Genomic DNA, 19,797 nt, shown 5'->3' with positions numbered 1-19,797 from the left:
AACATTAAAATATGGGAAAGTGCATTGTAGAATTGAGGAGTTATGTAGTTTATTTTCCCCAAATCAGTAGCCCATTGCTACTGATGGTCCTTTCCCTGTGAGTTGATAGAACTGCTTTACCACCAATTAATTTCCCCGACAGATGGGTGTGTTACAGGACTAGTGCACTGCATTGATCTGCTTGTCTATTCCTGCCCTAGTTCAGGGGGCAGGCTCCCCTGTGATCTTTTGGAGAACTTTCTTGCACATTTGTCTTTCTGTCTACTGCTTTTTCTTCCTCCCCACACTGCCCCTTTTACACTGGGTGCTTCATTAGCTTTTCACAATCTGCATGATTTTGCATCGCAATGGGTCGGATGTGAGAACATCTGCAGCAGGCAAGAGCAAATTGTCTTCAGGACTTAACACTGAGCTTGCCATCATCAAGAAGCAATGTCTTTCTCTTTCCTTCTCTTTCTCTCTCTCATTCCTTGACATCTCCCACATTGCTGCTCAAACATCAGTTATGCCTGAGTCTTGAATGGTGTCAATCTGAGTTGAAAATGTGCCAACTTCCTTAACATCATCACTAACAGGCTGCTTAATGAACCTGCTGATACCATCAATAGTAGATCTTGCTGGTGTGTTGGAGAGGAGACCCGTGCCCCAGGGTTGTGCGTGCTCTCGTTCTCTCTCTCTGTTTTTTCTTTTTCTTTTTTTTTTTCTCTCTCTCTCTGTCTCTCTGTATCATTTGCTTAGGCTCTCAGTGTCCCTGTCACAGGAGCTGGACTTGCCAGGAGTGGGATGGGAAGGATCAGGGACAGTTTGAAAAGGATATGGCAGAATTGAAAGTTCGGGATGAGCTCATGGAAATGAAATCACTGTAACAGGCTAGCATTCCCATTGCTCGAGGGCATGGATGGCTGGTAGCCTGTGCATACGGTAGGTGCTCAATAAAGGCCAACCAATGCACAGTCAACAGAAGAGATTGTAGGTCATATGCCATCTATGTAGGCTGTAAGAATTGCCTGTTTCAAGGGAGGAGCCTGGGGGAGTACCATCATTCTGAGATGACTTTTAGGGTTTTCTCTGTCTTTTTTCCATCCAGGCAGCTTCAGAAATGTCCTGGAGGGGCTGGATGAGGGGAAGGAGGCTGGGTTTTCACTTCCTTTCATGCTTCATCTTTCATCTCAGTGGTTTTGTGTTTGAACCAAAGCCGTCCTGCTCGCCCCATGTTTAATGTTTGGAGATTACGAGGAGGGAGTGAGATGCCATCGTGAGTCAGGGCTGGTCCACCACCACCTCCAGATCCACACTCTCTTCTCTTTGTCTCCCCTGTGCATACACACACAAAATCGGGGCTAGAGATGTTTCAGCTGTCCCCAGCTTCCCCTGACGTGGCATGGGCACAGGTGCAGAGGCTAGCATTTTGTGTGAGCTCAGCCAGCACCCAGAAATCCTGTGGAGACCTTAAATTCTGCCCCTCCTTTTATGCCTGGAGAAGCCGAGGTGGGGTTGGGGTGGCAATGGCTCAAGTCCCCAGAGTGAGCTGGTAGGATGGTCATCTCCTGGACCTTAGCAGGATGCTCATCTCCTGGACCACATTCCTGTATCTTTGCCTTTCCGGGAGTGGCGGTGATGGTGGTATGGTGGACAGCTTCCTCAGAGGGCTGGGATTGATGCCTTTCAGGGCAGAAAACCCCACTATCCTCTCAACGGTTTTCTCAGGTCTCCTGGGAACCGAGAACCTGGCAGCCCCAAGGGCATGGGGGATGCATAGCCTCCCTAAGGCCACTAGAGGGCGTATCACTAACACAGCGGCCAGGTGGCTGCTTCCCAAGGCTACCCTGGGGGACCCTTCTGGGCCCTGAGCCCTGGGCGCCTGGGGCTGAGCGGGGAGAGATATGGAGCCAGAATTGGAACCCAAGCCCGATGGCCCCAAACCCAGACTCCCAACCCCTCCTGGTCATGCCTGCTAACCAGATCTCCTTTACCTCGGATTCAGCTTCCTAATTCTGTCTGTCGCTGCCTATGGTGAAAACGAGGGTTTCTGAATGTCAGCAATGTTGACATATTTGGGGGCCAGATGATCCTTTGGTGAGGGGACTGCCCTGTGCCTTGCGGGATGTTTAGCAGCACCCCTGGCCTCTATCCACTCAGATGCCTGCAGCAACCCCCGACCCCTAGATCGCAGTCACTGAAAATGCCCCCAGACATGGCCAAATGCCCCACAAAACCACCCCTGGCAGAGAGTGGCTCTTTAGGGCAGGTGAGCATGCCTGTTGTGGGGCAGGAGAGCCCGGGACGCAGAGGGACTGCCCATGGTTCCCACTGCGCCGAGCGTCGGTGGTAGCAGAAGAGATACTCGAAGATGGCGTGTGTGCTCTAAATACATTTTAGAACTGTATTTGGCCTCCTGCTTTTCTTCTTCAAAGACTGCAGAGCGTCTCGGTCTTCCCCCGTTTATTCCACCTCCCATTTTAACGAAACAGGCGACTGAGGCCCCCGGGGTCTCAAGCCACACCTCACCCACAGAACCCTGTGCCCCAGCTGTGAGCACCCTGGACCGCTTGTTGGCTCAGGCCCCAGGAGCATCTGTGGTCTCCCTCCCACTCCGCCTGCCCACTAGGCCCCGCCACCCTCCAGCTCCCCAAACCCTGGTGCCCCCCCCCACTGGAGGGAGGGGGAAGCAGCAGGTGTTGATGCTAATCAGCGTTCACAGCCCAGAACTGCAGTCGCTCCCAGGCTCACACACTCCCCAAAATTAAACACTCATTATACAAAATTAATTGACATTAATTAGCAAAAATTAAAACTTTAAACACAGCAAGGCGCTTTGGGGGGAGGAGTGAAGCAGGCAGACTCCGCATTTGTCACCCCCCACTCCCCACCTGCCCACCCCTCCCAGGTCCCCCTACTTCCATCCTGAAGCAGGGCTGGGAGAGTTCAGGCGGGGTCAACACCCACACTGCACCGGGCCATGGGGCCTGGCCCAGTCGTGTGAGCCCCAGACTGGGGGAGCAGAAAGAGGATCCCTGAGCTAGTCTGGTGGCCCCAGACTTCACCAACCAGTGATTCACTAAGGAGCCGGGAACCCTCCAATCAGCCCAGGTCCCCAAGATCTCAGATGGTGGAGGGGCCTAGCCAAAGGCAGGAACTCAACCATAGGAAGCAAGAATGGAGAAGGTCTGCCTTTAACTCAGCCGGCCACTCCCGCCCCAACCCTCCTGCCCCAACCCTCCTGCCCCGCTGGGTATTCAGAGGCAGAGGCACTGTAGCCTTTCTGCTCTGTCCCACTGTGCGGTGTGACCTCAGATAAGTCACTCTTCTCTGAGCCTCAGTGTTCCATCCATATGATGAGGGGGTGGTGCTGTGTGAACACTGAGGTTTCTGCCTTTCTGGCACCTGCTGTCAGGGAGGCAAATTTCTGAGAACTTGATTCACTCAGAGACCGGAGGGGCTGGATATGAGATGGGCAGTTCAAGAGGATGGGGCAGCCCAAGGGCCCCAGTGATGGTGGAACATCAGGCCTCTCGGGGTCGGGGGGATGCGACTTCAGGCCAGAGAGCCCTCCCAGATGGACACCCACTTTGCCTGCCTAGACGGCCTGCCCTGGAGGGGAGGAAAGCAACCCCTCGGTAAGTGGCTGCTTTCTGAGGCAGAACGGGTATCCTCCCTAATACCTGTTCTTTTCTACTTTTGCTTACCAGGTTCCCAAGGTCCCCCAGATCCCTCACCAGGCTGATAGGCAGGTGGACAACAGAACCACCCCTTCCCCAACCTTTGCCCATGCATTTGAACACAGAACCCCATGGCTTGGGTAGGGAGGAGCGCAGTGACCTCCCTCCAGGTGGAATGCCATCTTCCTCCTCATCCTGCTCTCTGCATCCCCTCTCTCTGCAGCCAGTGCCAATATCTGCAACGTGGTCCTGATGCGGTATGGGGAGCTGGAGGAAGGGATTGATGTCCTGGACAGCGATGGCAACCTCGTGGGCTCCTCCAAGATCGCAGCCAGACACGTGGGTCTGGGGGCTTGCAGGGTTGGGGAGGCCAGCAACAGGGAGGGGAGTGGTTTTCCCTTAGCGTGTGTCTTCCACAGGCTTCTATCCGGAGTACCCTTGTTTTGGCCTCTCGATGTCTCCTTCTCACCCTGCCACCACCTCCAATCTGCATGAGTCCAGGCCTCTGGCCTCCTGCCTGTTCCCCTGGACATGCTCTCGCTGCCGTGAAAAGTCCCTGTCTCTTGTTGCAGCCCCTCAGGACCCAGCTTCTAGCTTGTCTCACCCAGAGGAGGTGTTAATTGGTGAGGGCAGAGGAGGCTCCCTCAGAGCTCTCTTCCCCCTCCCTCTGCCCAGGGCCCTGCCTCCCAGGCCTTCACATCCTCTTGAGTAAGCCAAGGAAGCTTGGGAGGCCAGTGGTTTGTGGTTCTGGGTTAATAGGCACTTCTGCAGGTGAGAGCTCACCTGGGAGTGAGTGCCGTGCGTGAAGTCGAGGGATTTGAGGCTTGCAGAGGTTTGGAGGATATTTTGTTTCAAGACCTTCTTTCATCCCTGGTTTCATAGGCTCAGCCACTCTGGCAATTGCAGTTTAAAAAATGAAAACACGGGCTGGTCACGGTAGCTCACGTCTGTAATTCTAGCACTTTGGGAGGCCAAAGTGGGTGGATCGCCTGAGGTCAGGAGTTTGAGACCACCCTGGCCAACATGGCAAAACCCTGTCTCTGCTTAAAATGCAAAAATTAGCCAGGCATGGTGGCGGGCACCTATAATCCCAGCTACTCAGGAGGCATAGGCAGGAGAATTGCTTGAACCCAGAGGGTAGAAGTTGCAGCCGAGATCACGCCACTGCATTCCAGCCTGGGTGAAAGAGTGAAACTCCATCTCAAAGAAAAAAAAAAAGAAAACGCAGTCCACGTGTACATCTCCCTCTGCTTTCCCAGCCTTTGTCCTGATGGTGGTTAGTGGCTCCTCTTGCTGCCCCCTGGGCTCTGGCTTCTGTGCTGGGCATGGGGCAGGGTGGGTGCTGGGGGGAAGCCATGAGGTAGTCGAGCATGCATCCCTACTCCAGCCACTGTCCTCCTCAGCTCCCACGAGGGCCCCCAAGCCTTACCCCAGTCATGTGGTCTTCTCAATCAGACTTTGGTCTAGGAAGAGCTCTCTCCAAGTCAGTGCCCCTCCAAGGTTTTTAGGGCAAGGGGTTGGGGGTGTCATGCCTACATTGCATCCTCTGCTCCCTGCACTGGCACTGGACCCTTCTGTCATTCCCATACCTGTTCCGGAGACTGGAGGGGCCTCTCCCAGGCCTTCCTGAGGCTGACCATGAAGAGCCCAGGTTCCATGGGAGAAATGTTCAGCCCTGAGCCCATCACGAGAGTGGATTTAGCCTCAGTTTCCCACCTGTCCCCAACCTCCTATCCCAGCCCTGTTCTTTTTCCCCAACCCCCCGAGGGAGGACAGCCATGATAACTCCTCTCAGTGTTACACAGCAAGGAAACCCAAGCGGCCTGAGCTCCCTTCAGCCTGGCTTGCTTAGTTCTTTGCTGTCTGGGGAAGGACTCCAGGCATCTGTGGGCTGTGAGCCGCTCCTGGAGCCTCTTCTGAGGACCGGAGCTTGTAGGGCTAAAGGAACTCACCACAGTGGCTGTCAGAGCTCAGAATTGCCACTGAGCTGTGCTGTGGCCAGGGACACCCCCACCCCAGGAATCCCTTGGGAGCCCCTGGAGCAAGGCCCCAGGCACATCCTCAGGGAAACCCTGCAGATGCCCTACTGAAGCCTACCTCCCTTACAGAACCAACCTCTTGTCACTGAGAAAGACTCATCCAGAGCCAAGAGACACAAGATCTTGCAAATCTTTGTCTTTAAGAGATTTAAAAAAAAGAAAACAGAATACAAAAAGTAGGCTGGGTGCGGTGTCTCACACCTGTAATCCCAGCATTTTGGAGGCTGAGGTGGGCGGATCACCTGAGGTCAGGAGTTTGAGACTAGCCTGGCCAACATGGCGAAACCCCATCTCTACTAAAAAATGCAAAAATTAGCTGGGTGTGGTGGAGTGCACCTGTAATCCCAGCTACTCAGGAGGCTAAGGCTGGAGAATTCCTTGAACCCAGGAGGCGGACGTTGCAGTGAGCTGGGATCACGCCACTGCACTCCAGCCTGGGCAACAGAGCAAGACCCTGTCTCAAAAACAAACAAACAAAAAACACCAACAATAAAAACGGTAAATTCCAGAAGCTCAGTCCTCCTTTGGCTCCATGAGCCCTACTGGCTCAACAGGCCCCAGCTGTGTGTGCTGGCCTTGCTTTTAGAGCTGCTCCCCGGCCACTATGCACACTGAGTATGTGAGGCTGTGCTCACCATCCCCAGGGTACTCGACCACCTCCCTGAGCACTGCCCTTTCCTGGGGCTGCCTGGGTGTTCCCCACGTATGGCAGGTGGTGGGAATCTGCTCTTCTCACATGTGTGTGGTAAGAAGAACAGTGGAAGCCAGGCATGGTGGCTCACGCCTGTAATCTCAGTACTTTGGGATGCTGAGGCAGGCAGATCACCTGAGGTCAGGAGTTTGAGACCAGCCTGACCAACAAGGCGAAACCCCATCCCTTCCCTACTAAAAATACAAAAATTAGCCAGGCTTGGTAGTGTGCACCTGTAATCCCAGCTACTCAGGATGCTGAGACAGGAGAATCACTTGAACTTGGAAGCGGAGGTTGAAGTGAGCTGAGTTCACACCACTGCACTCCAGCCTGGGAGACGGAGCAAGGCTCTGTCTAAAAAAAAGAAAGAAAGAAAAAAGGAGACCAGTGTTTTTTGTTGTGTGGAATGCAGCTTCCTGAGCAATCCCATGAATAATGCCATTGAGACACGTGTGTTGTGGTGGCACACACCTAGGGCTCCGGGTGGGTGTGCTGTCCCATCCCCGGCCATCAGGCCCCTCTCACCACAGCCTCTGCCTGCCCCTCAGGCCCTGCTGGAGACGGCGCTGACGCGAGTGGTCCTACCCATGCCCATCCTGGTGCTACCCCCGATCGTCATGTCCATGCTGGAGAAGTGAGTTGGGGCAGCCAGCATGGAGAGGCCACTGTGGGGGAGGAGGAGGAGAAGGAGGGGGAACCGGCTGGCCCAGGCAAGGGATGAGGGGGCGGCAGGAAGCCTGCCCCAGTTTGTGTAGAGGGTGGAAGGTGTCTTGCTCCGTCTTGGACTCTCCAGGTAGTGCCACAGAATCACTCTGAGAATTCTTGGACTTTCACTATACAGGACCCTGGGCTAGGTGCCACAAGGGATACCAGGATGATAGCGCTGGCCCTCCTCTGAGGAGCTGGCAGTTCTGGGGTATGTGCCTGTGTGCACACATGCTCACATGCTCTCAGTGAATAGTGCAGGACCATTTGTGAAGGCAGAGTCTGAGGATTCAGGTAGGAAGACTGGATTCAGGTAGGCATCTGCTGTGGGGCAAATCACCACCTTACTGAGCCTCAGTTTCTCAGCTTGTAAAATACAAATAGTAATAGCCTCCTGCCTCCCTCAGAGGGCTGTTCTAAGCACTCATATCTGTCATGACTGTAAAGAAATGAGGGAGCATGATAACAGTAGTGGAGTGATTCTATTAATGAATGAGTGCGAAACTGAAGGGGCGGACTGAAAGGCTGCCCGGAGAGGGCAGGCCCTGGGAGAAGGCAAGGGGCAGGGGAGGGTCCCCTAGGTGGAGGGAGCCTGGAGATACAGACCCGTGGCTTGTCAGTTGACAGCGAGGAGACCCTACCCCATGGGGACACCTCAAGACAGCAGCTGGAATTGGGGGCGTGTGGTATAAGGACGGGGATAGGGGGTACTCCATCTGGGGTTCTGGGGCAAAGGATTCTTCCCTGTTTGGGGACTTTCTTACTCCCACAGTATGAATTATAATAACAAGTGATATTTATTAAGCACTTGTATATCCCAGTCCTCTCTCAGTCAGGTTTCTGCCCGAATGCCACCTCCTCAAAGAGGCCCTCCCTGACCACCCCATCAGAAGTCACCATTTCTCATTATTTCCTTTCCCTTGAGTCCTTTATTTTTCTTACAGCCCTTATCCATGTCTGAGATTGTTCCTCTAGTTGTGCATTTTCTGTCTGCTCTACTAGAATGTCATCTCCATGAGGCATGTCCATCTTTTTGTTCACTGCCCTGCCCAGCATCTAGCACAGTTCCTGCCACAGAGTAGATGCTCCGTAAGTGTTTGTTGAAAGGATGAATGAGTGAGTGAATGAATTCTCTCATTTCCCTTCAGGACAGCACAATAAGGTAAGTATAATATCCTCATTCTACAGCTGAGGAGAGGAAGGCAAAGACAGGCTATATCATCCACTTACGGTCATGTACTAGGAAATAGCAGAGCCGGTGGTGGCTCAGGAGTGCAGCTGCAAATCTTAGTCTCTTCAGACCACACTGGCTGCCTCTTACGTCTTAACCCACAATCCTGTGTTTGAGCCCTGCCCTGTGTGGAAATGGGAAGAGTAGATTTGGGGTCTGATCTCAGGAAGCCTGTGTGTTTATAAGGGTGATGGGCAAGACCTGTTATCCAGGTCAGCTGCAGGTGAGAGCAGGCAGTATGTGAACTTGGCCAAGGTGACCTTGAGAAGAGAGAGCACCGTGGGCCCGGCAGCAAGGAGGGCTGGTCCCCAGAAAGGGGCTGTGGCCAACCCAGAGAGCAGGATAGAATTTTTGTGGAAGGGCAGGCTTTCTGGGCAGGGTGTAGGCCTGTGGTATGGACACTGAGGTGTCCAGCCTGGCCAAAGTGAAGTGTGCTCATGGGGCCAGCTGAGGAGGGGTCCTGTGTGCCCAGCTGAGATGATCCCTCTCTCACCCTAGAAGAGGGCGGAGGCTCTGGGGGTACCTGAGCATGGGCATGGTAGGTGAGCGCTGGGATTAAGAAAATTCGTGTGGTATAAAAGTTCGCAACAGACAAAAATAAACAGGGCAGCTCTTTCGTGCCCCTGACTCTCGTATACATAGCCCCTTCGTGAGCTGAGGTTGCCCCTGAATACCAGTGACTGCAAGTACATACAGGGAGGCAGCGGGGCAGGTGAGGAAGGTGGTTCTTCTGTCCTTGAGACTACTGAGTCCTGAACCTTGGAATTCTGAAGCAGGTTCAGTGAGCAGCGCTTACTCTGTTACTTGCACCGCAAGTCCAGCGAGGTAGAATGCTTGCACGAGTCAAGCGAAGCAACTTTATTACTCACAGATAGGCCCCGGGGACAATGGACGCCTACCACTCAAGGCAAGCTGGTGCTCCACGGCTCGAGAAAGCTGCCCAGGGAGGATGGAGTCCCCTCCATCTGCGTACCACATCACACTGCAACTGAGGGAGCCTGGGAGCACTCCACCCTGGGGTTTCCACCCTGGGGACATCAGCTTGCTGTGCTAAAGTGTTGCAGGACATCCTGTTCCAGAAGAGGTGGGAACATGAGCCCAGGCTGTCCCAGACAAGCCCTCCTTATCTCAAGATGTTGCATTCCCAACACATCCTACAGCTATCCTGAGAACTACAAGAAGGCGGGGGTGGGGTGTGAAGCTGGGTCAGCCATGCTCATCCAGGGACCTGTCCTTCTGCAAGAATTTGGGGGAAAACATGCTCTGCGATGCCTTCCCAGTTGGCAGAGATGTTTGCAGAAAGTGGAATGATGGTTAGTGTCCCATTAACTTGGGGGCTTAAACTTGGCTTTGGGAGTCATGGTGAAACAGGAAAAGTTCCCTTGTCCCCCTCAAAGGGAGTGTGATGGGGGTGTGACTCGCTTCTTCAGGGCCCTGCTGCTCAAACCTCTAAGGGAGCATACAGACGATGGGGAGGCTGTGGGGCTCCGACCCCACCGCAGTGTCTAGCGGTGAATGTTTACAGCTGAAGCCCCAGTATCGCGAGGACAGAGGGCTTTCTGTATCCCGGGGTTTCTTGCCTTGATGTACTGAAAGAATTGGGTCACACGTGGGCTTGGAGATTGAGTGCAAGGTTTCATTGAGTGGAAGTAGCTCTCAGCAGACTGGGGAGCCAGAAGGGAGATTGGTTTTCCCCTGGAGTCGGGCTGCTTGGTGGCCCAGGCTGTCCTCTGACTGCCCCAGCCAAACTCCGCGTCGTTCTGCCAGTTGGTGGCCTGCCAGCGTCTGTCCGTGTGCTCTTCTGCCAGCGTGCTCCCCTCGATGTCTTGCTGTCCAGCCACTTGTGTGTTCCTCCGCTGATGTGCTCCTCTGGACGTCCAGCTTTAGGCACAGGATCGGGGGTGTGGCAGGCCAGGGTGGTCTTGGGAAATGCAACATTTGGGCAGGAAAACAAAAATGCCTGTCCTCAGTTAGGTCCGTGGGCACAGGCCTGGGGGTGGAGCCCTAGCCAGAGACCACGCCCTTCCCTTCCCTCCTTCCGTATCCATGCGAAGTGGGGTGATTATTCTGGGTCTGAACCTGCCCAGCCTGGGACCTCCCTAGTGTCTGGGGTGCCACATACTCTCACATTTCAGCCTCCAAAGGAGCCCCTCTGATAAGGTGATAAGAGGTCAGAGTTTGGTGCTCCTGGCAGCCTCATGTTTCATTGATCCTTCCCTGGAGTTCCTTGGAGGGTCCCTGGGGAAAACAGAAGTTCAGCCCAGGGTCCCCCAAGAAGATGAAGATGAATTAAGACCCAGTTTGTGACCTTGGAGGCTTGCCAATCTCACATGTACTCTGGAAGTGCAGGGACTGTGTGATAGGAGAGGCAGAGCAATGTAGCAGAGTGAGCTGAGGCTCTGGTAGGAAAATAAAATCTAGATTCCTGCTCCACCTCTTTCTGCCAGTCTGATGTGGTTGTGGAGCCTCCCTCAGCCTCAATTTCCCACCTGGAAAATGAGGACACTGCCCCTTCATCACCTTGTTTGTTGGGGCTTTGCATTTTGCACCATCCAGCAGCTCTTCGGCTCTTTGCAGGGTCCCTGCCACGCACCCTGCCTTTGGGTGCAGGGGCACTAGTGCAGGGCTTCCGCTGAGGAGGCTGAAGAGGAAGGCAGCCCCCACCCTTGGGGAGCCCCTGTTGGGTGAGGGAGTCGGGACAGCCAAAGAAAAAAGACAAAAGAACACTTACAAAGCAGCCTATGTGCAAATTAATGGAGTGCAAACTAAAACTGTGCTCCAAGTGCTGAAGGAATGCACAGCAATGGGGGGACAAGCTGTTGTGTGGCGGCCGTGGCTGGGACCTGCCTTGCTTTGCCTCTGGCCTCAGTTGATACTCTGGGAGCCAAGGTCCCTGGGCTTCCTGCTGGGAAGAGAAAGGTGGGAGCTCAGCATGCTCAGTTGGCCTTGACTCTGAGACGGAAAGGTAAAGAATCTCAAGTCAGAAGCAGAGGAGCTTCCATCCCCAGCCCAGAGCACTGGGCTGCCCCTGGGGGGTGCAGTACACTGGGTGCCATCCCTCCCTCTCCACCAACCTCCAGCTCCCCTGAGCGCTCCAGGGGTTCACACTTGATACCCTTCCTGCAGCACCAACCATGCTGAGGAGGAAGCAAGGCCCAGGGCTGGGATCGCAGGTTCCTGTGCTGGATCAGGAGGGCTCTAGCTGGCTCAGCCCCAGCCCAGCCTCCCTGGCACTGGAATGAAGGGCCAGCAGAGGCACCAGGCTGGGTCTGAGTTGGCTCCGGGTCCAGGCCACAGCCCTGAGTCCACTCCCCCAGCTTCCTTTACTCCCTGGGCTCCAGGTCTTTCCTTTCTCCCAGGCATTCGCACATCTCTCCATCTGCATATTTTAACTTTCCTAGCTGCCTTTCCCATCTCTCCTTGCCATTTTCCTCCCCCCTCCCCTCCCCGTGGCCTGCTGTGTTCGCTCTCTGGCCTGCTCGGGGCTGGGGCTTCTGAGGCTCCTGTTTTAGCCTCAGGCCTACCTCCTTCCTGAGCTGGGAGCCCAGGCCTGGGGCTTCTTGGACCTCTTTCCTACTGAGTACTTCAGCCAGCCACCCTGAGAGAGGAGCCTTGGTCACAGCCCCACAGGAAGAGGGTCTGTCCAGTGTCCCCACCAGCAGGTCCCGAGGACTGAGCCCATGGCCTGCTGTTCACCTGCCAGCGGGGGAGCTTCTGTATTTTTCTCACCCTTCACTGCTCTCAGGGCTGTGGGCAGAGACCCTCGGGCTATGCTTCCAGGGACTCCATACCCTCTAGTCACTGCCACTGGAACAGGAGGGCAGCCCCATCCTTCCACAGCCTCCTCCAAGCAGGGGCTCCGGGCCCTGTATGAAGCTTGGAGAATGAGACTTGTGTCTCCCGCTCCTCCTCGTCTTGCTTGAGAAGTTCATCTCAGGGCCCTCTCAGCCTTACTCAGGCTAGCATGGAGTAGCATGGACTAGCATGGACTAGCATGGAGTAGAGAGAGAGGATGGAGATGCTGGATGGACATTGGAGGATCAGAGGGGTTTGAGCTTGATTTAGGCACCTTGGTCCTGCTGGTCAATCCTGTGGAAACTCCCCTTTCCAATAGCTTGATTCAGGCCAAATTTAGCAGCTGGACAAACCTTGCGGTCTGGGCCAGTGGGAATGGCTGGAGGACAGGTGGGTTACGAGGATCCTACCTTCCTGCAGGTAACATGAGCAATAATAACAGCAATAATGACACATAATTTCTGAGCACTTACTGCATGCCAGGCCAGGGCTGACCCCTTTGCTAGCATAGGATTTGCAAGTAATGGCATCTTTATTAATACCTGAGCAGGAACATCCAAGGCCAGGGTTTGTCAGAAGTGTGGTCTGGGATCACCATTTTAGACTCATGGAGGGTTGATTAAAATGCACATTTCCAGGTCCAGTGCCCACTGAATCAGGCTTTCATGGTTGTAAGCAGCCCTTGGGCATTTGCATTTTTAACCAGCTGTCCAGCCCATCTGATGCACTTTAACTTTTGAAAACTACTCCCAATTTTGCTGTCTTCTCGGGGCCGGCTGCTGTTGGGATTCTTATCTCAAGAGGTGAGGGTATATGGGGTTTACTGCCCCCCACATTGGGGCTCTGCCCCTAGGAGGGCCCCTTACCTGCCTGTGGCCATTGTCAGCCCTGCTGGGGGCAGTGGACAAGACCCTGGATTATTTCCACTTCACACCAGGAGCCTGTCACGCGGAGGCTGACAGTTACTGAGGTCAGACTTAGTGCCTGCCCAACACCCGCTGGCAAATAGTCTAGTCATCCCAGGCCTCCCCAGGTGGAATGCTGTGGTCCCCACCGAAGGGCCTACTGTATTAAGCACAACAGGAAGCTCCGATGAACACAGTGCAGGCACATTGGCCAGCTGGTACATCCCCACGCTGGCTGGGGAGCCTAGGCCCTGGAGGAAGGTTTATCATGCCCCCTCCCATGCCCAGGAAACCAGCTCCGAAGCCAGCCATGGGGAGAGGGTGCCAGCTGTGTTGTGTTGGTGATGAAGCTGGCAAAGGGGACCAGCTGGGGTGACAGCACCCTCGGGGAGTCAGGGGTCCAGGCAGCAGCTCTGCCAGCCTTCTGCAGACTTGGCCTTGGATGAGTCACTGCCCCCTCCGTTGCCCTTGGGTTGAAGGTGGCCAGTGCAGTGTCTTCTGTTCTCACACATAGAGGAGGATCACCCCCTCCTGGCTGGCGCGTGCCCATATTTATGTGCTTTGTCGTCTCCCCTGAACTTGGCACCTACTCTGGTTTCTTTGCTCTTTAATTACGTGCTGCCCTCAAGAGCAATCTTACCTTTCTATGTGTCTCCCCAGGAACGGGGGCCGACAGCCTCTTTTAGTGGCTCTCCCACATAGGGCCTTCTTAAAACGGGGCTGGATGCATGGTGGGTGGGTACCCCGAAAGTGCTTATTCGTGACCTGAGTTGAGGTTTCAGCTAGCAATGTCCTTCAAGGCAGGGCCTTGGGATAGGGGTACCCATCGGGAAAGGTCCCAAAGACAGAACTCCGCTATATCTGTTTAGCTGCACACTGGCACTGCCCCAGAACCATGCTTCCTGGGCCCAGAGACAGAGTGGGACCCAGCATGGTGGCTGGCAGCCAGCCCACCCCACCTTTGGGTCTCATGGGGCTCCCTCCTCTCTCCCCCACAGGACGTCTCTCCTGCAGGCGCGCCCCCGGCTGCTCCTCCCTGTGCAAAGCCTCGTGTGCCTGGCAGCCTTCGGCCTGGCCCTGCCACTGGCCATCAGCCTCTTCCCACAGATGTCAGAGGTCAGTGGGGAGGGGCTCAAGGGCAGGGCAGGGGGTGCTGTTTGGTGATTTCTGAACAAATACTCATACCGTGCCGACTCCTTAGCACTGTGCTAGGCGCTGGGGCTAGAACCGTAAATGAGGCTGGCCCAGGCTCTGGCCCTCAGAGTGGGGGTCACGCAGTCAACAGGGTGATTAAACAGAGGCCAGGAGATGATGAGCCAGGAGCGTTAGGGTGGGAGAAGCTACACTGGGTGTGGAAGGAGACAGCAGACCAAACTGAGCCTAGAGGGAAGTGACATTTCACTGGGACTGGGAGTGTGGCTGGAGTTGGCCAGATGAAAAGGGGTGGCGGGGGGAGATGTGAGGTCTGCGGACACCTGGTGTGAAGTTTCTGAGGTAAGGCAGCACATGCCATGTCCAAGAGCTGACCAAAGTCTGCAGCGTGACCAGGGAGTGCAGCAAGGTGACGTGGCCCGGGAATGAGGGGCTGGGGCTGGGTGGTGTTGGGAGCTTGGAAGCCAGAACAGAGAGGGTGAATATCCTCCTAAGGGCTGTGCAAGGCAGAACACAGATTCCTGATTCTGAGCGGCCCCTGTGCTGCCACGTGGGGCTGGGTTGGAGCTCTGGAGAAGGAACCATCAGGAGGCTATGGCGGGCATCCAGTGAGCGGTGATGGTGGCTTGGACCAGGCTGTTGGCAATGGGCATGGAGAGAAGTGGGTCCCTAAAGAGGGAGTCAGGAGGCGGCTTCTTCGGGATTCAATGAAGAGCTGTATGTGGTGGGAGGGAACGGGAGCCGGAGGATGTGTGCTGACTTTCTGGTTTTGAATGACCAGGCAGATGTAGGTGCTTAATGAGATGGAGCCAGGCAGGGGCAGGTTCAAGGGAGGGCAGCGGGTCAGTTGGATGGACATGCAGGGTTGAGGAGCCTGTGGGATGTTGGCTGTGGGTCTGGAATGAGGAGAGACGCCTGGGCTGGAGGGATAGAAGTAGAGGCTCCCAGCATGACAACAGTGCTAGAATCGAGGGTGGTGGTTGAGGCCCCCGCTCTGGCGGGGTCCAAGGACAAGCAGCCAGGGTGGTGAGGGCAGAGCCGGGCCATGTGTGATCAGGGTGGGTGGGCATCTGCAGGGTCAGACCCTCCCGAGAGGTCACACTCTGTGAGATTACAGAGTATCCATTGGTGTCTCAGGCAACATAGTCAAACCCTGTCCCCAAAGAAGGGACCCAGGTGACAGGTGAGGGGAAAAAATGAGAAAGACAGGTCCATAGCCACAACAAGATGTGGGATCAGGAGGGGCTTTTATTTACGTATCTGTCCTTGTTTAAAAATGGGAGAGACAGGGTCTTGGTCAATGCAGTAGGGAAGGCACCAGGAGAGATGTTGAGGACACTGAGAGGATGATGTTGGGAAAGTCCATGAAGAGGAGGGGGGACCAGAGCACAGACGAGGGGATCAGCCTTGGCACGGGGAGACCCCTCCCCACTTCAGTAGGTGGAAGAGGAGTGGGGTGGGAGGAAGATGCTGCTGAGGGCAGGGTTCGGGGTGGGGAAATTGAAGAAGTTCCAGTGGCTCCTGTGTTCTTGTGACTGAGCAGAGAGGAGAGAACAGGGTGGGGAAGGGGCGGGAGGTCAGAGGTCTGAGGACACAGAGAAGGGATGAGACATCCAGAGGAGAATGAGAGGTGAGGGAGGCTGAGCAGCATGTGGTCTGGGGGTGCGGCTGGGGCCCGTTCACCAGGAGGTGCTATGGGCCAGTACAGGGAGGGCCACAGATCCTTTCTGCTGGGGTTCTGTCAGGTTAGGGGTGGGGGGAGCTGAGAGATGGGTGACAGCACGGAGGAGCAGAGGACCACAGGATCCACGCTGGGTTGGAGTGAAGGTGGGAGCTAAGCTGAGGGGGAGGACCCAAAAGGGCCAAGGTGTCTGCACTGAGCTAACAAGAAGGTGGGGGCTGTGGTGCTTCTGAAACTGTGACTTCACCACGGACCTGCTTCAGGCAGGGCCCCAAGACAGGTTGGGGAGAGGTGAGGGTTCCTGGAGACAGGTCAGGGAAATGAAAACAAGAGGCCGGGGGTGTCGGGGTGCGAGGGCTGGAGACCCAGGCTCTTAGAGCAGGAGGAGGGGGTGACCCGCCTTAGGCCTCACCGTCCCTGGAAAGCGAGAAATGGGGTGGCTTCCTTCCAGAGCCCCAGAGTTTGAGGAGGAGACTCTGTGGGATTGGGGCTCCTGTCTTGGGAGCCACCATTCAAGGCACACCAGGACTAAAGCCAGCAGGACCTCATCTCATGCCCACAGGGCCCAGCTTTGTCATGGGTGCTGGGATGCTCCTTCCCCCACCTCCCACCCTGGGAAAGCTGAAGCCTGGGACTCCAAATGGAGCCATGGGCTCTGGGTTACCTAGGAGCCCTGAAGAGGGAAGGGCGGGTATTTCTCAGTGATCTCTGACATCCCTGTCCCAGTCCAGCACTCCCCGAAGCCATTGCATCTGTCTGTGCTATCAGCCTGAGCCCAGGGTCCTAGACCAGGGCCAGAGTCACCCATGTGCTTGTAGGTACCTCTGCGCTTCCTGCAGCTGTCTTAACTCCACCTGCCTGCACAGAGAAGGGACTCAGGGCAAAGACAACACATGATGCGGAATCAGAGACCCTCCTAGCTAGAAAGATTTTCAAGGCCATCAAGTTTACCTTGCTCCTGGCTGTGCTGGGCAAATGGTGGCCCAGAAAAGCCATGGGACCAGCCCAAGGTTGCAGAAGCCAGGTGCCCATAGGAGAGGAAACACCAGAGGTCCGCACTCCAAATCCAGGCCCCTAGGAGGTGCTACATCTGATCGTTTCCTGTGACTGAATTTCTCTCCCTAGACAACCACCTTACCTACCTTGGGACAGCCAAGAGAAGAGGAAGCTGGGGGCTGCGCTGTGATGTGGAAGAGTCTAGAAGTGCTGTAGGTCTTTGGCAGGTGTTCCTCTGGGGCATATAATGGGGAGATGGCTACCATTCACCCACCCAGGCCTCCAGCTCTGGCTGCAAAGCAGTGATGGAAAAGTGAGCCACCCTGGTCTCACAGATGCTGCAGGTCAAAGCCAGGCTCCCCCCTCCCCACATGCCTACTTCAGATAGACGTGGGAGTTAGTGCTTCTGCATTTTTTTTTTTTTTTTGAGACAGAGTCTTGCTCTGTCGCCCGGGCTGGAGTGCAGTGGCCGGATCTCAGCTCACTGCAAGCTCCGCCTCCCGGGTTTACGCCATTCTCCTGCCTCAGCCTCCCAAGTAGCTGGGACTACAGGCGCCTGCCACCTCGCCCGGCTAGCTTTTTTTGTATTTTTTTTTAGTAGAGACAGGGTTTCACCATGTTAGCCAGGATGGTCTCGAACTCCTGACCTCGTGATCCGCCCATCTCGGCCTCCCAAAGTGCTGGGATTACAGGCTTGAGCCACCGCGCCCGGCTTTCTGCATATTTAACCAGAGTCCCTCTTATTGCAATCCAAGCCTCTTTCTCTAGATTGGGACGAGGATAGTCATTGCATGTGAAGTCTTTGTCCTCTGGGAAGGGAGGGTAGAGGCAGGATTTTCAGAGCTCCCTCCTCGACTACGCGGATCCCAACAAGATGCAGAGTAGCCTGGGCATTATGGGGTATTTGGAGCCCTGCTTGGGACCCATGACACCAAAGCCTTCAGCCAACTTGCTGAGAGGGCCTTGTTTCCCCATTCACTCTCCCAGTTCTCCCTAACAAGGTGCTGCTTCTGCCATACGGAGATCATGTCTCAAGTCCCAGAAGCCAGTGGAGTTTGCCACAATAAGTCTGGACTTGCTTGGGCTGACCCAACCTTGCCAAAAGCCACCAAGGTTGTCAACAGAAGTAATCACTGGAACACCAATTAATCAATCAGGGGACTCGGAGATAGAATTTAGGAACTAGTTCCTAGAATGGCTGACCTGCAGTGATTGGTGTGGAGTTTCCAACTCACTGACCCCAGAGATTAAGGCAAGGACTTCAATCCTTCCTTCAGTTCCTGGGGGAAAGTTTTGTCTGCTCTTTTCTGCCTATTAAAATGGTACTGAGGGTCAAATTGCAAATAATAATGGCTACCATTTGCCAGATATCTATTGGACCAGGCAGCATGCTGGGAGCTCGGTGTGCCTTACTATATTAAGTCTTCCTAATGCCCTTTAAGTCTAAATCATTGAACATCAAAAGATGATTCCTAGACAGTCAGATGGTTCTGGGGAGAGAGTTTGGCTGGAGATACGGAACCTTCAGTGCATGGGGGGAGTTGAAGTTGAGAAAGGGGATGCAGTCAACTATAGGAGGAAATAAAAACCATCAAGAAGGGGAAGAAGCAGCTAAGGGCACAGGGAGAACCGGGATGGAGTAGCTTCATGGAAGCTGAGGACTCGGGCGATTCAAAGAGGAGGGGCTTTCTGCAGAGTGGGCGAGTGCAGAGAGGACTAGGAGTGGAGGAGACTTAGGTGGCATAGCTAGACATGGCAGTCTAGGAGGCAACATGGTAGTCAGTTTTTTCTTTGTTCAAAGAATTGAGCTCAGGGATGGGGAAGTGTGGGAGAACAGCAAAGAAATTGTGAGATAGAGGTTGGGGGGCTTGGAGAGAGGGCAATGATGGGGAAGGAATGCCCAGAGTCCAAGGCAGGAAGGCATGGCCTCTGTGGAGTCCCTGGGTCCAGTGAGTAGAGGGGGCTACCTGGCTGTGGTGGAGAAATGGGGGCCTGGATCCTGAGAATTCTCCAAGGTAGGTACCAATACTTCTTGTTTACCAATGAGGAAACTGAGGCACATTGAGTTTAAGTACCTTGTCCAAGATCCAAAGTTGGTGACGATGGAGCAGGCTTTGTACCCAGGCAGAAGGATTCTGTGATCCTCCCCAGCCCACCCACACCTCACTATAGAAAGAGGAGGCCCACTTCTGGGCTGCAGACTGCTTGCTGCTAATTTATCAGCAGGAACATCCCAGTGCCCTCACCCAGCCCTCCTCCCCTCCGCAGGAAATCTGTGCATTTTCACAGGGACCTTTTGGAGTAAGTGTTTGTCTTTTCCAACCCAGAGCCGAGGAAGGGGCTGGGTAGTAGAGGGGCTGGAGGGAGGCTAAAGGGCCAACAGGTAGGGCAGGGAACCTCCTGTTGTTGTGAGAACTGGGGAACAGGGCTTGGGCTCCCTTCTGGACCCCAGTCCTCTTGCCCATGCAGGGAGTACAGGGTTTGCCCTGGCGGATCTGGTGGATCTGGAGGTTACTGCTGTAGGCCTGCCCTACCAGCCTGTCCCCAAACAGGGACGGGCCCATCACACCCAGAATCTGCTCCCTGCCCCATGAAGCCTGGGCACTTTCCCCTTTTCCTTGTTACCAGGATGGCCACGTAGGAGCCCTGTGGTCTCAGCGAACCTCCCTCCTGGTGGTGGAGACAAAACTCAATAAACAAGAACTGTCAGGTGACAGCACAGGTCGTAGTGGAACTAATGCATGGTGGAACTAAAGCAGAGGCTGCGCTGCAGCTTGCCGGGGCCACTGTAGGTGGGGCTGGTGCTGGTCTCCCTTGTGGTAGGGCCAGACTGTGGTGGCCTTTCTGGCGTTGCCCGCTTTGGTGATTGGGGCTGTGGATTCCAAGCACATGGGGTCCTCTCTGTCCTCCCCACCGCAACACAGACATACACTGGGGCCGCAG

General features: G+C 55.0%; 1 protein-coding gene across 22 annotated transcripts in view; it reads left to right on the top strand.

Annotated features, from left to right (window-relative positions):
* The window catches only part of SFXN5 (sideroflexin 5), a 134,618-nt gene that overhangs the window by 98,450 nt on the left and 16,371 nt on the right, over window positions 1-19,797 (top strand). For 7 of the 22 annotated variants that reach the window (XM_033175081.1, XM_033175076.1, XM_033175073.1 and 4 more), the window contains 3 exons: window positions 3,883-3,998; window positions 6,938-7,023; window positions 14,024-14,141. In XM_033175081.1, coding sequence (XP_033030972.1) covers window positions 3,883-3,998; window positions 6,938-7,023; window positions 14,024-14,141 — 320 coding nt within the window. Of the gene's footprint in view, window positions 1-3,689; window positions 3,999-4,078; window positions 4,283-6,937; window positions 7,024-7,230; window positions 9,410-14,023; window positions 14,142-19,797 lie in introns of those variants that run through there. The other 15 variants (XR_004428185.1, XR_004428180.1, XR_004428184.1 and 12 more) reach the window with 15 other exon arrangements.

This window comes from Trachypithecus francoisi, unplaced genomic scaffold (assembly GCF_009764315.1).
Source record: "Trachypithecus francoisi isolate TF-2019V2 unplaced genomic scaffold, Tfra_2.0 Lachesis_group17, whole genome shotgun sequence".
NCBI classification, from domain to species: Eukaryota; Metazoa; Chordata; class Mammalia; order Primates; family Cercopithecidae; genus Trachypithecus; species Trachypithecus francoisi.
The sequence above is the reverse complement of the archived record's forward strand: the minus strand, read 5'-3'. Positions and strand labels throughout refer to the sequence as shown.